We start from the raw sequence: 20,963 nt of genomic DNA on the forward strand, positions 1-20,963 counted from the left end.
TAGTAGTAGTAGTAGTACTACTAGTAGTAGTAGTAGTAGACTAGTAGTAGAAGTAGTAGACTAGTAGTAGTAGTAGTAGACTAGTAGTAGTAGTAGTAAACTAGTAGTAGTAGTAGACTAGTAGTAGTAGTAGACTAGTAGAAGTAGACTAGTAGTAGTAGTAGACTAGTAGTAGTGGTAGTAGTAGAAGTAGGATAGTAGTAGTAGTAGTTGTAGTAGACTAGTAGTAGTAGTAGACTGGTAGTAGTAGTAGCAGTTTAGTAGTTTATTGGATTAGTAGTTTAGTAGTGACAATACAATAACAATAGTAGAGTAGTAGTCGTGGAGTAGTATTTCTAGTAGAAGCATTAGTAATAGTAGCAACATACGATCTGTCCATCTGGCCCATCATCTCCTTGATGTCCTCTTGGACCGGTCAGCCCTGGACCTCCCTAAACAAATAGAGGGAGGACACACACACACACACACACACACACACGCATGCGCACGCGCACACACACACGCACGCGCACGCGCACACACAACGTTCTATGAAAGAAGGAGTGTACTGTATTTTAGCGGAGAGTTACTGCTGAATCATGTACCCAGAATGTAAAATTCTCCTCTGCTCCCCCACCATTTAGAGAGGAAGCTTCTCTGACCTTTGATCCTTTGGGCCCGACAACCCCATGCGGACCTGGCTTCCCCTGTAGACCAGGTTCCCCCTTGGGAATGACAGAATACATGTTAGGCTTTGTTTGACCTCAATATTCATGGTCAAATATTTAACACAAACAGACATCGTATTTTCAGTCAGCCATTGTTCTTCTTATGGGCAGTTTGCCTGGAATGTGTCTGAATGCAGCAGGAAACTGAAACAGACTGTATTTTATCTATTGGTATCACAGCATCTACACTCAGAAATTAAGGTTCCAAAAAGGTTCTTAAGACTGTTCCCATGGGAGAACCCTTTTAAGAACCCTTTTGGGTTCCACGTAGGGCATTTAGAAGCCTCTGCCGAAAGGGTTCTCCATCTCCACGGGAACAGCCAATGAGAAACCCTATTAGGATCTAGGTGGAAGAAACATTTCTAAGACTATAGCGTTACATTTCCTATGTAGTATCTACTGTATCGCAGAACCACCCTCTTGTATCGCATAGTAGAAGCTCGGAGGTGTGAACGGTGACAGACCTTGTCTCCTTTAGGTCCGTCTGGTCCGCTAAGTCCCTTAAGTCCAGGGTCTCCTGGTCGCCCCTAACGACAGACATATAAACAATATTTATTGTTTAACCAAAGTCATCCCTTTTTCATTTAATATTTTAACTTAATCCTTTCAGAATGTATCACTTAGCCTAGTCAGCATACAGGTGGCCTTTTAGGTCCCGGTTCACCGTTGGGTCCCTGAAAGAATTAGGAATTAGGAATTAGGAAATAGGAATTAGGAAATAGGAATTAGGAATAAGTTAGTTCAGAATTAAGGAATACAGCACTACAGCACTACAGCACTACTGAACTACTGAACTACAGCACTACTGAACCACTGAACTACTGAACTACTGAACTACAGCACTACTGAACCACTGAACTACTGAACTACAGCACTACTGAACTACTGAACTACTGCACTACTGAACTACTGAACTACTGAACTACAGAACTACTGAACTACAGAACTACAGAACTACTGAACTACAGCACTACTGACCTACTGAACTACAGCACGACTGAACTACTGAACTACTGAACTACTGAACTACTGAACTACAGAACTACTGAACTACAGAAGTACAGAACTACTGAACTACAGCACTACTGAACTACTGAACTACAGCACGACTGAACTACTGAACTACAGCACCACTGAACTACTGAACTACAGAACTACTGCACCACTGAACTACAGCACTACAGCACTACTGCAATACTGAACTACTGAACTACTGCACTACAGCACTACTGAACTACAGCACTACTGAACTACAGCACTACTGAACTACTGAACTACTGAACTACTGAACTACAGCACCACAGAACTACTGAACTACAGCACTACTGAACTACTGAACTACAGCACGACTGAACTACTGAACTACTGAACTACAGCACCACTGAACTACTGAACTACAGAACTACTGCACCACTGAACTACAGCACTACTGCAATACTGCACTACTGAACTACTGCACTACAGCACTACTGAACTACAGCACTACTGAACTACAGCACTACTGAACTACTGAACTACTGAACTACAGCACCACTGAACTACTGAACTACAGCACTACTGAACTACTGAACTACAGCGCTACTGAACTACTGAACTACAGCACTACTGAACTACAGCACTACTGAACTACAGAACTACAGAACTACTGAACTACAGCACTACTGAACTACTGAACTACAGCGCTACTGAACTACTGAACTACAGCACTACTGAACTACAGCACTACTGAACTACAGAACTACAGAACTACTGAACTACAGCACTACAGCACTACTGAACTACTGAACTATTGAACTACAGCACTACTGAACTACAGCACTACTGCACTACTGCATTACTGCACTACAGCACTACTGAACTACAGAAATACAGAACTACTGAACTACAGCACTACTGAACTACAGAACTACAGCACTACTGAACTACATCACTACTGAACTACTGAACTACAGCACGACTGAACTATTGAACTACTGAACTACAGCACTACTGAACTACTGAACTACAGCACTACTGAACTACAGAACTACTGAACTACTGAACTACTGAACTACAGCACTACTGAACTACTGAACTACTGAACTACAGCACTACTGCACTACTGACCTACAGCACTACAGCACTACTGCACTACTGAACTACTGAACTACAGCACTACTGAACTACTGAACTACTGAACTACAGCACTACTGAACTACTGAACTACAGCACTACAGCACTACAGCACTACAGCACTACTGAACTACAGCACTACAGCACTACTGAACTACAGCACTACTGAACTACAGCACTACAGCACTACTGAACTACTGAACTACAGCACTACTGAACTACTGAACTACAGCACTACAGCACTACTGAACTACTGAACTACAGCACTACAGCACTACTGAACTACTGAACTACTGAACTACAGCACTACTGAACTACAGCACTACTGAACTACCGCACTACTGAACTACTGAAATACAGCACTACTGAACTACAGCACTACAGCACTACTGAACTACTGAACTACAGCACTACAGCACTACAGCACTACTGAACTACAGCACTACTGAACTACTGAACTACAGCACTACTGAACTACTGAACTACAGCACTACAGCACTACAGCACTACTGAACTACAGCACTACTGAACTACTGAACTACTGAAATACAGCACTACTGAACTACAGCACTACAGCACTACAGCACTACTGAACTACTGAACTACAGCACTACAGCACTACAGCACTACTGAACTACTGCACTACAGCACTACTGAACTACTGAACTACAGCACTACTGAACTACTGAACTACAGCACTACTGAACTACTGAACTACAGCACTACTGAACTACTGAACTACAGCACTACTGAACTACTGAACTACAGCACTACAGCACTACAGCACTACTGAACTACTGAACTACAGCACTACTGAACTACTGAACTACAGCACTACTGAACTACAGCACTACTGAACTACAGCACTACTGAACTACAGCACTACAGCACTACAGCACTACAGCACTACTGAACTACAGCACTACTGAACTACTGAACTACAGCACTACAGCACTACAGCACTACTGAACTACAGCACTACAGCACTACTGAACTACTGAACTACAGCACTACTGAACTACAGCACTACTGAACTACAGCACTACTGAACTACAGCACTACTGAACTACTGAACTACAGCACTACAGCACTACAGCACTACTGAACTACAGCACTACTGAACTACTGAACTACTGAACTACAGCACTACTGAACTACTGAACTACAGCACTACTGAACTACTGAACTACTGAACTACAGCACTACTGAACTACTGAACTACTGAACTACAGCACTACTGAACTACTGAACTACAGCACTACTGAAGTACAGCGCTACTAAACTGTTAATGATAAGGATAGCCAGGTCTATGTAAGTCTCTTCTAATGATAAGGATAGCCAGCTCTATGTAAGTCTCTTCTAATGATAAGGATAGGCAGGTCTATGTAAGTCTCTTCTAATGATAAGGATAGGCAGGTCTATGTAAGTCTCTTCTAATGATAAGGATAGGCAGGTCTATGTAAGTCTCTTCTAATGATAAGGATAGCCAGGTCTATGTAAGTCTCTTCTAAGGATAGCCAGTCCTACGTAAGTCACTCACTGGTATTCCCTTCCTTCCTGGTGAGCCTGGAATCCCAGGACTTCCTGGATAACTCTGAAAGGAAGAAGAAAGATTAGATGATTTATCAATGTGGTAACAAGTGGCTCTTCATGACATCTTCAGAGAGATAATCTTTCTTGAGTTGTGTTGTGATGTCGTTAGCTAGTACACATTAAATCTGCGTGATTGTGTTGTTGTTACTGTTAGGTCCAGGTAAGAGTGTGTTGTTACTGTTAGGTCCAGGTAAGAGTGTGTTGTTGTTACTGTTAGGTCCAGGTAAGAGTGTGATGTTGTTACTGTTAGGTCCAGGTAAGAGTGTGAGGTTGTTACTGTTAGGTCCAGGTAAGAGTGTGATGTTACTGTTAGGTCCAGGTAAGAGTGTGTTGTTGTTACTGTTAGGTCCAGGTAAGAGTGTGATGTTGTTACTGTTAGGTCCAGGTAAGAGTGTGAGGTTGTTACTGTTAGGTCCAGGTAAGAGTGTGTTGTTGTTACTGTTAGGTCCAGGTAAGAGAGTGTTGTTACTGTTAGGTCCAGGTAAGAGTGTGTTGTTGTTACTGTTAGGTCCAGGTAAGAGTGTGTTGTTACTGTTAGGTCCAGGTAAGAGTCTGTTGTTGTTACTGTTAGGTCCAGGTAAGAGAGTGTTGTTACTGTTAGGTCCAGGTAAGAGTGTGTTGTTGTTACTGTTAGGTCCAGGTAAGAGTGTGTTGTTACTGTTAGGTCCAGGTAAGAGTGTGTTGTTACTCTTAGGTCCAGGTAAGAGTGTGTTGTTGTTACTGTTAGGTCCAGGTAAGAGTGTGTTGTTACTCTTAGGTCCAGGTAAGAGTGTGATGTTATTACTGTTAGGTCCAGGTAAGAGTGTGATGTTACTGTTAGGTCCAGGTAAGAGTGTGATGTTATTACTGTTAGGTCCAGGTAAGAGTGTGATGTTATTACTGTTAGGTCCAGGTAAGAGTGTGATGTTATTACTGTTAGGTCCAGGTAAGAGTGTGATGTTATTACTGTTAGGTCCAGGTAAGAGTGTTGTTACTGTTAGGTCCAGGTAAGAGTGTGTTGTTGTTACTGTTAGGTCCAGGTAAGAGAGTGTTGTTACTGTTAGGTCCAGGTAAGAGTGTTGTTACTGTTAGGTCCAGGTAATAGTGTGATGTTGTTACTGTTAGGTCCAGGTAAGAGTGTTGTTACTGTTAGGTCCAGGTAAGAGTGTGTTGTTGTTACTGTTAGGTCCAGGTAAGAGAGTGTTGTTACTGTTAGGTCCAGGTAAGAGTGTGTTGTTACTGTTAGGTCCAGGTAAGAGTGTGTTGTTACTGTTAGGTCCAGGTAAGAGTGTGATGTTACTGTTAGGTCCAGGTAAGAGTGTGTTGTTACTGTTAGGTCCAGGTAAGAGTGTTATTACTGTTAGGTCCAAGTAAGAGTGTGATGTTGTTACTGTTAGGTCCAGGTAAGAGTGTTGTTGTTACTGTTAGGTCCTGGTAAGAGTGTATTGTTACTGTTAGGTCCAGGTAAGAGTGTGTTGTTGTTACTGTTAGGTCCAGGTAAGAGTGTGAGGTTGTTACTGTTAGGTCCAGGTAAGAGTGTGTTGTTACTGTTAGGTCCAGGTAAGAGTGTGTTGTTACTGTTAGGTCCAGGTAAGAGTGTGTTGTTACTGTTAGGTCCAGGTAAGAGTGTGTTGTTGTTACTGTTAGGTCCAGGTAAGAGTTTGTTGTTGTTACTGTACCGGTGGTCCAGCTTCTCCAGGAGGTCCAGTGGGACCTGGTTTTCCGTTATGACCAGGGTCTCCCTAGGAATAACAGCATTCACACGTTAAACCCAGTAGTCTATAAAACACTGTAGATAATCTGAGTGTGGAGTTTCTGTAGTGCAGGAGGTATTGTTGTAGCCTTGACAGACTGAAGGTTCTCTCAGGTACCTTCTCTCCGCTGTCACCGGGCAGTCCTATATCTCCAGCACTTCCTGGATAACCATCTGGGCCCTTTCAAAAAACATCAGAGACATTTCCTTTTTATCACAACATTTTACTGCATTCATTGTTGTGTGTGTGTGTGTGTGTGTGTGTGTGTGTGTGTGTGTGTGTGTGTGTGTGTGTGTGTGTGTGTGTGTGTGTGTGTGTGTGTGTGTGTGTGTGTGTGTGTGTACTGTATATGTAACATACTGTAGGACGTTTTACTAACACCTGGATCTCTGGAATGGGTTCTTCCCGTGTGCGTGTGTGTGTGTGTGTGTGTGTGTGTGTGTGTGTGTGTGTGTGTGTGTGTGTGTGTGTGTGTGTGTGTGTGTGTGTGTGTGTGTGTGTACTGTATATGTAACATACTGTAGGACGTTTTACTAACACCTGGATCTCTCTGTGTGTGTGTGTGTGTGTGTGTGTGTGTGTGTGTGTGTGTGTGTGTGTGTGTGTGTGTGTGTGTGTGTGTGTGTGTGTGTGTGTGTGTGTGTGTGTGTGTGTGTGTGTGTGTGTGTGTGTGTGTGTGTGTGTGTGTGTGTGTGTGTGTACTGTATATGTAACATACTGTAGGACAACGATTTGCTTACCCTTTCTCCCGGATCTCCTTTACAACCATAAGTTCCGATTCGACCAATTTTACCCTGAGAATTAACACAGAAAATATTCCTATTAGTATCAGTATGATTCAACCCTCCCGCATAGACCCAATGGACCTGTGCCAGTGTGACAGGATTAGAGGTCATCTTCATTGAGTTGAAAGCTCGTGTTTCAGTCTCAGGGCTCCCCGTGGCTCCCGTTACAGTTCAAGAGGAAGTGTAGTGATGGTCTCTTACCTTCTGCCCATCCGTTCCGTTCCTGCCGTGTCCTCCTGACACTCCCTGGTGATGGAGAGGTCATTCAGAGAGTGTTTTATAGATGGAAGTTAGCCTATCCAGTGAGACGTAACTAAACAGTGTAGGAGAGTACACACACAGAACGTCCTGGAAACGTCAGAATCAAATCACGTAGTTTACCTTGGTTCCATCCGATCCAAATTCACCCTGGGGAAAGATGAAATCCATTCATCAAATCATGTCTCGTTTAAAAATGTTGCTAAAAAAAAATATCAAATCATGTCTCGTTTAAAAATGTTGATAAAAAAAATATATGTTTCATTTAAAAATGTTGATAAAAAATAAAATCTTGTGAGATTTATACATGATAATTACTAGAATAATGTTTAGTTCTTCTTACCTTTTCACCTTTCAGACCAATCGCACCCTAAACAGAAACAAATAGAATAAAGGTTGTACAAGTCAGTCAGGATACGCTGTAAGGTGAATATCCGTATTGGTTAGAGAGAGGAAGGCGCACACCAACCTTGTGACCTGCAGGACCGATCACACCTTCAATACCAGAGTCTCCCTGTGTCACAAATAATAAAAAACATTATCATCTATACATTCTGTGGAAGAAAATATGTTATTTCAACAAAGAAAAAAAAATGGAAATATATATATATAAATAAATGTCTAGGTTCTCTTGTCAGTGTTTCTGTGGTCAGAACACCTGTCACGTCCTGACCAGTATAAAGGGGTTATTTGTTATTGTAGTTTAGTCAGGACGTGGCAGGGGGGTATTAGTTTTATGTGGTTCGGGGTTTGTTGGGCTATGTTCTGTTTTAAGAGGGGTGTTTGTTTAGAGTGTTCCGGGGTTTTTGGGCTATGTTCTTGTTAGTTTATTTCTATGTTAGTTCTAGTCTTTCTATGTCTATGTTTAGTTAATGGGGTTGACCTTCAATTGGAAGCAGCTGCTCCTCGTTGCTTCTAATTGAAGGTCTTATTTAAGAGGGGTGTTTGTTCTATGGTATTTGTGGATAGTTGTCTCCTGTTTAGTGTCTGAGCACATGATAGGACTGTTAGTGTCGTTCGTGTCACGGTAGTCTTCGTCCTCTGACGATATAACGAAATCGTCATCGGAAAATGTGGACCAATACGCAGCAGGTTCGTGAATGCTCATCTTGATTTTTATTCACTACAAAAATGAACATACAAAAATAACAAAATACGAACAACTAACAGTCTGTCAAAGCATAGTGCTTACACAGAACAATCACCCACAAAACACAAACACAAACACACCCTCATTTATGAGACTCTCAATCAAAGGCAGATAGAAAACACCTGCCTTCAACTGAGAGTCCCAACACCAATTCACCAGACATAGAAACAGACATACTAGACTCCACATAGAAATACCTAAACAAACCAACACCCGGAATTACTAAAACAAACACCCTTAAACCAAACACACCACCCTGAACCACATAAAACAAATACCCTCTGTCACGCCCTGACCAAACTACAAACAATTAACCTTATATACTGGCCAGGACGTGACAGTTCGTTTGTTTTGTATACGTGATTTGTTTGTTTTTCCTTCTTCACATTAAAAAGAAGATGAGTATACACGTTCCCGCTGCGCTTTGGTCTGATCCTTACGACACCCGTTACAACACGCAGTCTACCTGTTTGCCCTTGGTCCCTTTAGCACCAGGAAGTCCAACTCCTCCTTTCGTTCCCTAAAATAAACAGATACATTAAAATAAACATAAACAACAACAAACTGTTCATAAAACAAACATGAATAAAACACATTTCATTCTTGCAAATATCTCAAGATGTTTTTTTTACTTATTATTAACAAAGGAGTTCACCTTTAGTCCTCTGTTTCCCTTCAGACCTGGTGGGCCTGGAAACTCCAGGCACTGGAGTTTGGAACACTGGAGTGATGGATTATAAAAACTTGGTGAACGAAACAGCATTTCACACCAGGAAAATTAAAATGTATCAGTTTGTATAGAAATATTCAGAAGTGTCAGGTTACAGATTCTGATTCCATCCAATAAGAATAACTCTTAGTTACCTTCAGATAGGCTTGATATTTCTGTAGAGAAGAACAAACAAAAAGACTTCAATACTTTTTTGGGGGGAGAAACACTGGTACCAAAAATAGAATATTAAATTAAATATCTAGGGCTATCAGTGTTATGCAGTTAACTCATTAACTTTGTCATTTCAGCACACATTAATCACATTGTCTGAAAGCGTTGAAAATACATCTATACAACTCAAATCTACAATGCTACGTAACAAGTTGACTTATGTTAAATAAAGTGGGATTTCTCAATTTTCCTACTTGTAGACAAAAATCAAGATGTCAATATTTTTTTTTTTTTTTGAATGAAAAAATCTTACAATTACAGCTCATTTTGAGCAAACTCGGGAATTTGCGATTAATCGCAAATCGTTTGACAGCCCTAGATATATGGTAATAGAAAATGCTTCAGACATGAATAATCAAAGCTGGATAAAACACTACATATAATCACCATAGCGTTGATGATTTGGTTGATGGATGATGTGACTATTTTCCCAGTGGGGGCATCACACGGTGGACTGTGACAGGTTTTAAGGTCTGGGTTGAGCAAGGCACAGCGAAGCGGAGGCAGAAAACAAAAGGACATTTTCAACATTTATTTTGTTAAGGCTTATTTTGGTTTCTAACACATTCCAGTTCCTCATTTTTTGTTCAATGTTTCTGTTTCTCTAAATATAATTAATTCTCTTACTTTTGAACTCTAACAACTATGCTAGTTTAAATCAGACCAACAAACAAACCAAACCGAGAACATTTAAAGGGATACAGGAAGTGATGCAGACCAGGAGGTAGGCGTCCATTTTCTCAAGATCTCCATAGCTCAAACAATTCCATTATCAAACAAAGCAGTCACATGCTAAAACAAAACCCCTGTAAATCCACCATGCCTCTGGACTAAATACACAGAGTTAGAATCACATGATCTGGCAATTAACCAACGAAATGACTTGTTAGATTAAACACCTGTGACATTGACAGCCATGTAGTTGGAACGGTAGACCCCCGCTGGGGAGTTAGCGATCAGCCTCATCCCTGCTTCCTCCACCACATTGGAAGCAGCTACTGAGAACAAGCTGATGTGCTGGTCAAATCAAATAAACTATTTCAGGAGATGAATAACACACACATCATTGATTTAAAGGCAAAAAAAGTGGGGTTTTCAAACGTGTTTAAAAAAAACTGTGTCTGTCCCTCTGACCTGGTCTCTAGCCCGTTCTGCAGACACCTTGATCCCCCCACAGGGGGCGCCAGTCACATGTCCGTCAGTGACCACCACAGCGAAGCGGACAGAGTTGTGTCCCCGGAGGTCGCGGCGCTGAATCTCCTCGGTCATCTTGTCCAGGGCGCAGTCAGTGTAGGTACCTCAAATCAAATCAAATGTTTATTTGTCATATGCCCAGGATACACAGTAACTGGACAGATCAATGACATGCTGACTGACAGGTTCTCATTACAGATCAATGACATGCTGACTGACAGATCAATGACATGCTGACTGACAGGATCTCATTACAGATCAATGACATGCTGACTGACAGATCAATGACATGCTGACTGACAGATCAATGACATGCTGACTGACAGGATCTCATTACAGATCAATGACATGCTGACTGACAGGATCTCATTACAGATCAATGACATGCTGACTGACAGATCAATGACATGCTGACTGACAGGTTCTCATTACAGATCAATGACATGCTGACTGACAGGTTCTCAGTACAGATCAATGACATGCTGACTGACAGATCAATGACATGCTGACTGACAGGTTCTCATTACAGATCAATGACATGCTGACTGACAGATCAATGACATGCTGACTGACAGGATCTCATTACAGATCAATGACATGCTGACTGACAGATCAATGACATGCTGACTGACAGGTTCTCATTACAGATCAATGACATGCTGACTGACAGATCAATGACATGCTGACTGACAGATCAATGACATGCTGACTGACAGGTTCTCATTACAGATCAATGACATGCTGACTGACAGGTTCTCAGTACAGATCAATGACATGCTGACTGACAGATCAATGACATGCTGACTGACAGATCAATGACATGCTGACTGACAGATCAGTGACATGCTGACTGACAGGTTCTCAGTACAGATCAATGACATGCTGACTGACAGATCAATGACATGCTGACTGACAGGTACTCATTACAGATCAATGACATGCTGACTGACAGATCAATGACATGCTGACTGACAGGTTCTCATTACAGATCAATGACATGCTGACTGACAGGTTCTCAGTACAGATCAATGACATGCTGACTGACAGATCAATGACATGCTGACTGACAGGTTCTCAGTACAGATCAATGACATGCTGACTGACAGGTTCTCATTACAGATCAATGACATGCTGACTGACAGATCAATGACATGCTGACTGACAGGTTCTCAGTACAGATCAATGACATGCCGGAGTCACATGTTCAATGGAATAAAACACTAGAATGCTAAATCCATAAAGAAGAATTATGCAAATGAGTCTTGGCGGTCTTACCTTTACCCAGGTAAGACTTTAACCAGTCGATAGAATCCATCTTCCTGACAAAGTTTTCTCTGCTGGTGATCTCACTGATGAGTTCCTGTGTCTGAGAGAAGTGGAGTCCCCCCAGAAACCAGCTGATCTTCACCTGTCTGTTGTACACCTCCTCCCTGAGGCTCAGGGCAAACTGCCTCGCCCAATCTGCCACCTTCTTCACCAGGCTTCCTGGAGGAGGCTGCTGCAGAGCGATGCTCTCAGAGGAGTCCATCACGAAGTACAGGTCAATGGGACACTCAATCACTTCTACAGGAAGACAGAGGACATTTACTCCCTCTATATAGCCATGTTATTACCTGGTACTTCCTGTATATATACATATATATATATATATTTTTTTTACTGTATTATTGACTGTATGTTGTTACCTGGTACTCCCTGTATATAGCCATGTTATTACCTGGTACTCCCTGTATATAGCCATGTTACTACCTGGTACTTCCTGTATATAGCCATGTTACTACCTGGTACTTCCTGTATATATCCATGTTATTACCTGGTACTCCCTGTATATAACCATGACTAGCAGCACTGTAGAAACTATTACATTACAACGGAACGACTTGATTAGTGTGGTGTTGTGTTAGTTAGCTAGCATTTTCGTCATTTTAGTCAATAAGTTTTTCGCAACGTAAGCTTAACTTTCTGAACCTTCGAGACGTGTAGTCCACTTGTCATTCCAATCTCCTTTGCATTAGCGTAGCCTCTTCTGTAGCTTGTCAACTATGTGTCTGTCTATCCCTGTTCTCTCCCCTCTGCACAGGCCATACAAACGCTTCACACCGCGTGGCCGCTGCCACTCTAACCTGGTGGTCCCAGCGCGCACGACCCACGTGGAGTTCCAGGTCTCCGGCAGCCTCTGGAACTGCCGGTCTGCAGCCAACAAGGCTGAGTTCATCTCAGCCTATGCTACCCTCCAGTCCCTAGACTTCCTGGCGCTGACGGAAACATGGATTACCACAGATAACACTGCTACTCCTACTGCTCTCTCCTCGTCTGCCTACGTGTTCTCGCATACCCCTAGAGCATCGAGCCAGCGGGGTGGTGGCACTGGAATCCTCATCTCTCCCAAGTGGACATTCTCTCTTTCTCCCCTGACCCATCTGTCTATCTCCTCATTTGAATTCCATGCTGTCACAGTTACCAGCCCTTTCAAGCTTAACATCCTTATCATTTAGCGCCCTCCAGGTTCCCTTGGAGAGTTCATCAATGAGCTTGATGCCTTGATAAGTTCCTTCCCTGAGGATGGCTCACCTCTCACAGTTCTGGGTGACTTTAACATCCCCACGTCTACCTTTGACTCATTCCTCTCTGCCTCCTTCTTTCCACTCCTCTCCTCTTTTGACCTCACCCTCTCACCTTCCCCCCCTACTCACAAGGCAGCCAATACGCTTGACCTCATCTTTACTAGATGCTGTTCTTCCACTAATCTCATTGCAACTCCCCTCCAAGTCTCCGACCACTACCTTGTATCCTTTTCCCTCTTGCTCTCATCCAACACTTCTCACTCTGCCCCTACTCGGATGGTATTGCTCCGTCCCAACCTTCGCTCTCTCTCTCCCGCTACTCTCTCCTCTTCCATCCTATCATCTCTTCCCTCTGCTCAAACCTTCTCCAACCTATCTCCTGATTCTGCCTCCTCAACCCTCCTCTCCTCCCTTTCTGCATCCTTTGATTTTCTCTGTCCCCTATCCTCCAGGCCGGCTCGGTCCTCCACTCCTGCGCCGTGGCTCGACGACTCACTGCGAGCTCACAGAACAGGGCTCCGGGCAGCCGAGCGGAAATGGAGGAAAACTCGCCTCCCTGCGGACCTGGCATCCTTTCACGCCCTCCTCTCTACATTTTCCTCTTCTGTCTCTGCTGCTAAAGCCACTTTCTACCACTCTAAATTCCAAGCATCTGCCTCTAACCCTAGGAAGCTCTTTGCTACCTTCTCCTCCCTCCTGAATCCTCCTCCCCCCCCCTCCTCTCTCTCTGCGGATGACTTCGTCAACCATTTTGAAAAGAAGGCTGATGACATCCGATCCTCGTTTGCTAAGCCAAACGACACCGCTGGTCCTGCTCACACTGCCCTACCCTGTGCTTTGACCTCTTTCTCCCCTCTCTCTCCAGATGAAATCTTGCGTCTCGTGACGGCCGGCCGCCCAACAACCTGCCCACTCGACCCTATCCCCTCCTCTCTTCTCCAGACCATTTCCGGAGACCTTCTCCCCTACCTCACCTCGCTCATCAACTCATCCTTGACCGCTGGCTACGTCCCTTCCGTCTTCAAGAGAGCGAGAGTTGCACCCCTTCTGAAAAAACCTACACTCGATCCCTCCGATATCAACAACTACAGACCAGTATCCCTTCTTTCTTTTCTCTCCAAAACTCTTGAACGTGCCGTCCTTGGCCAGCTCTCCTGCTATCTCTCTCAGAATGACCTTCTTGATCCTAATCAGTCAGGTTTCAAGACTGGGCATTCAACTGAGACTGCTCTTCTCTGTGTCACGGAGGCTCTCCGCACTGCTAAAGCTAACTCTCTCTCCTCTGCTCTCATCCTTCTAGACCTATCTGCTGCCTTTGATACTGTGAACCATCAGATCCTCCTCTCCACCCTCTCCGAGCTGGGCATCTCCGGCGCGGCCCACGCTTGGATTGCGTCCTACCTGACAGGTCGCTCCTACCAGGTGGCGTGGCGAGAATCTGTCTCCGCACCACGTGCTCTCACCACTGGTGTCCCCCAGGGCTCTGTTCTAGGCCCTCTCCTATTCTCACTATACACCAAGTCACTTGGCTCGGTCACATCCTCACATGGTCTCTCCTATCATTGCTACGCAGACGACACACAATTAATCTTCTCCTTTCCCCCTTCTGATAACCAGGTGGCGAATCGCATCTCTGCATGTCTGGCAGACATATCAGTGTGGATGACGGCTCACCACCTCAAGCTGAACCTCGGCAAGACGGAGCTGCTCTTCCTCCCGGGGAAGGACTGCCCGTTCCATGATCTCACCATCACGGTTGACAACTCCCTTGTGTCCTCCTCCCAGAGTGCTAAGAACCTTGGCGTGACCATGGACAACACCCTGTCATTCTCCACTAACATCAAGGCGGTGACCCGATCCTGTAGGTTCATGCTCTACAACATTCGCAGAGTACGACCCTGCCTCACACAGGAAGCGGCGCAGGTCCTAGTCCAGGCACTTGTCATCTCCCGTCTGGATTACTGCAACTCGCTGTTGGCTGGGCTCCCTGCCTGTGCCATTAAACCCCTACAACTCATCCAGAACGCCGCAGCCCATCTGGTGTTCAACCTTCCCAAGTTCTCTCACGTCACCCCGCTCCTCCGCTCTCTCCACTGGCTTCCAGTTGAAGCTCGCATCCGCTACAAGTCCATGGTGCTTGCCTACGGAGCTGTGAGGGGAACGGCACCTCCGTACCTTCAGGCTCTGATCAGGCCCTACACCCAAACAAGGGCACTGCGTTGATCCACCTCTGGCCTGCTCGCCTCCCTACCTCTGAGGAAGCACAGTTCCCGCTCAGCCCAGTCAAAACTGTTCGCTGCTCTGGCACCCCAATGGTGGAACAAGCTCCCTCACGACGCCAGGACAGCGGAGTCAATCACCACCTTCCGGAGACACCTGAAACCCCACCTCTTTAAGGAATACCTGGGATAGGATAAAGTAATCCCTCTAACCCCCCCCCCCCCAAAAAGATTTAGATGTACTATTGTAAAGTGGTTGTTCCACTGGATATCATAAGGTGAATGCACCAATTTGTAAGTCGCTCTGGATAAGAGCGTCTGCTAAATGACTTAAATGTAAAAATGTAAATGTTATCACCTGATACTCCCTGTATATAGCCATGTTATTACCTGGTACTCCCTGTATATAGCCATGTTATTACATGGCACTCCCTGTATATAGCCATGTTACTACCTGGTACTCCCTGTACATAGTCATGTTATTACCTGGTACTCCCTGTATATAGCCATGTTATTACCTGGTACTCCCTGTATATAGCCATGTTATTACCTGGTACTCCCTGTATATAGCCATGTTATTACCTGGTACTCCCTGTATATAGCCATGTTATTACCTGGTACTCCCTGTATATAGCCATGTTATTACCTGGTACTCCCTGTATATAGCCATGTTATTACCTGGTACTTCCTGTATATAACCATGTTATTACCTGGTACTCCCTGTATATAGCCATGTTATTACCTGGTACTCCCTGTATATAGCCATGTTATTACCTGGTACTCCCTGTATATAGCCATATTATTTTCTTCTCCCTGTATATAGCCATGTTACTACCTGGTACTTCCTGTATATATCCATGTTAATACCTGGTACTCCCTGTATATAGCCATGTTATTACCTGGTACTCCCTGTATATAGCCATGTTATTACCTGGTACTCCCTGTATATAGCCATGTTATTACCTGGTACTCCCTGTATATAGCCATGTTATTACCTGGTACTCCCTGTATATAGCCATGTTATTACCTGGTACTCCCTGTATATAGCCATGTTATTACCTGGTACTCCCTGTATATAGCCATGTTAATACCTGGTACTCCCTGTATATAGCCATGTTATTACCTGGTACTCCCTGTATATAGCTATGTTATTACCTGGTACTCCCTGTATATAACCATGTTATTACCTGGTACTCCCTGTATATAGCCATGTTATTACCTGGTACTCCCTGTATATAGCCATGTTATTACCTGGTACTCCCTGTATATAACCATGTTATTACCTGGTACTCCCTGTATATAACCATGTTATTACCTGGTACTTCCTGTATATATCCATGTTATTACCTGGTACTTCCTGTATATATCCATGTTATTATCCATGTGGTGGAGGATGGTCATAGACAGGGCTCTAAAAGACTTACCATCACAGGGGGAGTGGAGGATGGTCATAGACAGGGCTCTAAAAGACTTACCACCACAGGGGAGTGGAGGATGGTCATAGACAGGGCTCTAAAAGACTTACCATCACAGGGGGGTGGAGGATGGTCATAGACAGGGCTCTAAAAGACTTACCACCACAGGGGGGTGGAGGATGGTCATAGACAGGGCTCTAAAAGACTTACTATCCCAGGGAGGTGGAGGATGGTCATAGACAGGGCTCTAAAAGACTTACTCTCACAGGGGGGTGGAGGATGGTCATAGACAGGGCTCTAAAAGACTTACTATCCCAGGGAGGTGGAGGATGGTCATAGACAGGGCTCTAAAAGACTTACTCTCACAGGGGGGTGGAGGATGTTCATCTTCGTGGGTCCAATTGCGTGTGATTATGATGGTTTCTGTGTGAGTGTGAGTGTGGGGTCCTGGTCCTACGTGAAGTCTGGGATCAGTATGTGGGTCTACTCTTCCAGGTTGTTGTGAAAGGGTTGCTGCAAGCCAGCACAGTAACACAGCCACTGATTTCATAGCCATGTTCCTCCAGGCCTGGAGAAGGAGATAATAGAGCGAGACGTTAGTTATGACATAGACGTTGTTCATCTGTCAGTAATGTAATGACACAGATGTTTCCAAGAGTGTGTTTCCAAGGCTGTTAACACTTTTGTGGTTACTACATGATTCCATATGTGTTATTTCATAGTGTTGATGTCTTTACTATTATTCTACAATGTAGAAAATAGTAAATAAAGAAAAACCCTTGAATGAGTAGGTGTGTCCAAACTTTTGACTGGTACTGCAAGTATTCAGACCCTTTGCTATGAGAATTGCCAACTGTAGCTAGCCAGCTAACTAGCTATCAGTCAGCAAACCACGGCTAGCGGTCATCAGCTAACCTTTAGCTCGGAAAGCTCTCGCCAGTTCGTACAACGTGACTCAAACCAGAGCATAACGGACCTATTTTTTTTCTCTCCATATCCCCGGATTCCTACAGAAAACTCTGAACATTTTCATCTGGATCTTCGCAATTAGCTAACCGCAATCCCGGGTGACTACTCCTGGCTAGCGTTTCCATCTCGGAGCAAGCACCAATTAGCCTGAAGATAGCTCGGCTAGGGCTCCTGTGCTACCACCGAAGCCCACTCCTGGGCTACAATATCTGGACCCCTTCTACTGCCGGTACGGGGCACGGAACCCCGCCGATCCTCTACGACAGGAATACCGACACAATCTGCCCGAGGATTCCAACAGGCCCCTCAGGCGCGACGTCCACTGAAGGCCCATTCTGCTAACCGTGGCCTGCTAGCTACTTAGAGCTACTTGGAACCCTACTAATCCACGACTGGTCTTTCGACGTCACCGCACGAAGAGGCAAAAACAGACTTACCTCCATCGCGACGTCCCCCAAAGGCCCTTCTGCTAACTTGCTAGCCCCGGTCTGCTAACTGCTAGCTTGCTAGCCCCGGTCTGCTAACTGCTAACTTGCTAGCCCCGGTCTGCTAACTGCTAGCCTGCTAACCCGGTCTGCTAACTGCTACCCTTCTAGCCCCGGTCTGCTAACTGCTAGCTTGCTTGCCCCGGTCTGCTAACTGCTAGCTTGCTAGCCCCGGTCTGCTAACTGCTAGCTTGCTTGCCCCGGTCTGCTAACTACTTGCTTGCTAACCCGGTCTGCTAACTGCTAGCTTGCTAGCCCCGGTCTGTTAACTGTCTGAATCGCCGTGTCCACAGCCAGCTCAACCACTCACCGGACCCATATGTTCACTTGGCTACACATGCCTCTCTCTAATATCAATATGCCTCGTCCATTACTATCCTGGTTAGTGATTACTGTCTTACTTCACTGTAGAGCCTCTAGCTCTGCTCAATATGCCTTAACCAACCATGTTGTTCCACCTCCCACATATGCGATGACATCACCTGGTTAAAACGTCTCTAGAGACTATATCTCTCTCATCATTACTCAATGCCTAGGTTTACCTCCAATGTACTCACATCCTACCTTACCTTTATCTGTACACTATGCCTTGAATCTACGCTATCATGCCCAGAAACCTGCTCCTATTACTCTCTGTTCCAAACGTGCGAGACGGCCAGTTCGTATAGCCTTTAGCCGTACCCTTAACATAGAACCCTAACCCTAACCCTGAACATAGAAATACAAAACATAGACAAACACCCCCTGTCACACCCTGACCTACTCTACCATAGAAAATAACAACTTACTATGGTCAGGACGTGACACATTTGTTGACTTCTGTAACCGTAAAAGCCTTGGTTTCATGCATGTTAACATTAGAAGCCTACTCCCTAAGTTTGTTTTGCTCACTGCTTTAGCACACTCTGCCAACCCGGATGTCTTAGCCGTGTCTGAATCCTGGTTTAGGAAAACCACCAAAAACCCTGAACTCTCCATCCCTAACTATAACATTTTCCGCCAAGATAGAACTGCCAAAGGGGGCGGTGTTGCAATCTACTGCAAAGATAGCCTGCAGAGTTCTGTATTACTATCCAGGTCTGTAACCAAACAATTGGAGCTTCTACTTCTAAAAATTCACCTTTCCAGAAACAAGTCTCTCACTGTTGCCGCTTGCTATAGACCACCCTCTGCCCCCAGCTGTGCCCTGGACACCATATGTGAATTGATTGCCCCCATCTATCTTCTGAGCTCGTGCTACTAGGCGACATAAACTGGGACATGCTTAACACCCTGGCCATCCTACAATCTAAGCTTGATGCCCTCAATCTCACACAAATTATCAATGAACCTACCAGGTACTACCCCAAATCCGTAAACACGGGCACCCTCATAGATATCATCCTAACTAACTCGCCCTCCAAATACACCTCTGCTGTTTTCAATCAAGATCTCAGCGATCACTGCCTCATTGCCTGCATCTGTAATGGGTTTGCGACCAAATGACCACCCCTCATCACTGTCAAACGCTCCCTAAAACACTTCTGCGAGCAGGCCTTTCTAATCGACCTGGCCAGGGTATCCTGGAATGACATTGACCTCATCCTGTCAGTAGAGGATGCCTGGTTATTCTTTAAAAGTGTCTTCCTCACCATCTTAATTAAGCATGCCCCATTAAAAAAATTTAGAACTAGGAATATATATAGTCCTTGGTTCACTCCAGACCTGTCTGCCCTTGACCAGCACAAAAACATCCTGTGGCGTTCTGCATTAGCATCGAATAGCCCCTGTGATATATAACTTTTCAGGGAAGTTAGGAACCAGTATACACAGGCAGTTAGGAAAGCTAAGGCTAGCTTTTTCAAACAGAAATTTGCATCCTGTAGCACAAACTCAAAAAAGTTCTGGGACACTGTAAAGTCCATGGAGAATAAGAGCACCTCCTCCCAGCTGCCCACTGCTCTGAGGCAAGGTAAATCCACTATAATTGAGAATTTCAATAAGCATTTATCTACGGCTGGCCATGCTTTCCACCTGGCTACCCCTACCCCGGTCAACTGCCCGGCACCCTCCACAGCAACCCGCCCAAGCCCATTTCTCCCTCATCCAAATCCAGATAGCTGATGTTCTGAAAGAGCGGCAAAATCTGGACCCCTACAAATCAGCCGGGCTAGACAATCTGGACCCTCTCTTTCTAAAATTATCTGCCGAAATTGTTGCAACCCCTATTACTAGCCTGTTCAACCTCTCTTTTGTATCGTCTGAGATTCCCAAAGATTGGAAAGCTGCCTCGGTCATCCCCCTCTTCAAAGGGGGGGACACTCTTGACCCAAATTGCTACAGACCTATATCCATCCTACCCTGCCTTTCTAAGGTCTTCGAAAGCCAAGTCAACAAACAGATTATCTGTCACGACTTCCACTGAAGGTGGCTCCTCTCCCTGTTCGGGCGGTTCTCGGCGGTCGTCGTCGCCGGCCTACTAGCTGGCACCGATCCCATTTTCCTTTTTCGTTTAGCGCTGTCTGGTTTTACACACCTGTGTCTAGTTGTACTGATTTAGGTGGGTTTATATTTCCCCGCTGCAGGTTAGGCTGTGTGCGGGATTGTTGCTGATTAGTACTGTTAAGGGGTGCGTGCCTGCACCATGGGATTTGTTTAATTTTGTGCGGTATGTGTTTATCGTGGATATTTTGCTCGATAGATAGCGGAGTCAAGATTTCTCCTCTGTGTGAATTAGTTCCTTCCCTGTGGGTGGATGCTACATTTGTGCGGTTTCCCTTTGTGTTTGTGCTGTGCCTTTGGGACCGCCTGTAATAAACATTCTACATAGTAAATCCCAGGTCATAGTGTCTATAAT

General features: G+C 44.7%; 1 protein-coding gene across 1 annotated transcript in view; it reads right to left on the reverse strand.

The window, feature by feature from the left end:
• LOC115156257 (collagen alpha-2(VI) chain) overlaps positions 1-20,963 on the reverse strand; it is a 39,576-nt gene that overhangs the window by 15,747 nt on the left and 2,866 nt on the right. The window contains exons 2-21 of the mRNA XM_029703716.1: positions 17,034-17,241; positions 11,751-12,038; positions 10,416-10,579; positions 10,181-10,298; positions 9,669-9,754; positions 9,203-9,223; positions 8,994-9,059; positions 8,805-8,858; positions 7,658-7,702; positions 7,532-7,558; positions 7,312-7,338; positions 7,132-7,176; positions 6,886-6,939; positions 6,263-6,325; positions 6,071-6,133; positions 4,360-4,413; positions 1,346-1,381; positions 1,172-1,234; positions 642-704; positions 369-431 (exon numbers count right to left, since the gene is read on the reverse strand). Of these exons, the coding sequence (XP_029559576.1) occupies positions 369-431; positions 642-704; positions 1,172-1,234; positions 1,346-1,381; positions 4,360-4,413; positions 6,071-6,133; positions 6,263-6,325; positions 6,886-6,939; positions 7,132-7,176; positions 7,312-7,338; positions 7,532-7,558; positions 7,658-7,702; positions 8,805-8,858; positions 8,994-9,059; positions 9,203-9,223; positions 9,669-9,754; positions 10,181-10,298; positions 10,416-10,579; positions 11,751-12,038; positions 17,034-17,229 (1,596 nt within the window). The 5' untranslated portion in view covers positions 17,230-17,241. The remainder of the gene's footprint in view (positions 1-368; positions 432-641; positions 705-1,171; positions 1,235-1,345; positions 1,382-4,359; positions 4,414-6,070; positions 6,134-6,262; positions 6,326-6,885; positions 6,940-7,131; positions 7,177-7,311; positions 7,339-7,531; positions 7,559-7,657; positions 7,703-8,804; positions 8,859-8,993; positions 9,060-9,202; positions 9,224-9,668; positions 9,755-10,180; positions 10,299-10,415; positions 10,580-11,750; positions 12,039-17,033; positions 17,242-20,963) is intronic.

This window comes from Salmo trutta, chromosome 20 (assembly GCF_901001165.1).
Source record: "Salmo trutta chromosome 20, fSalTru1.1, whole genome shotgun sequence".
Lineage (NCBI taxonomy): Eukaryota > Metazoa > Chordata > Actinopteri > Salmoniformes > Salmonidae > Salmo > Salmo trutta.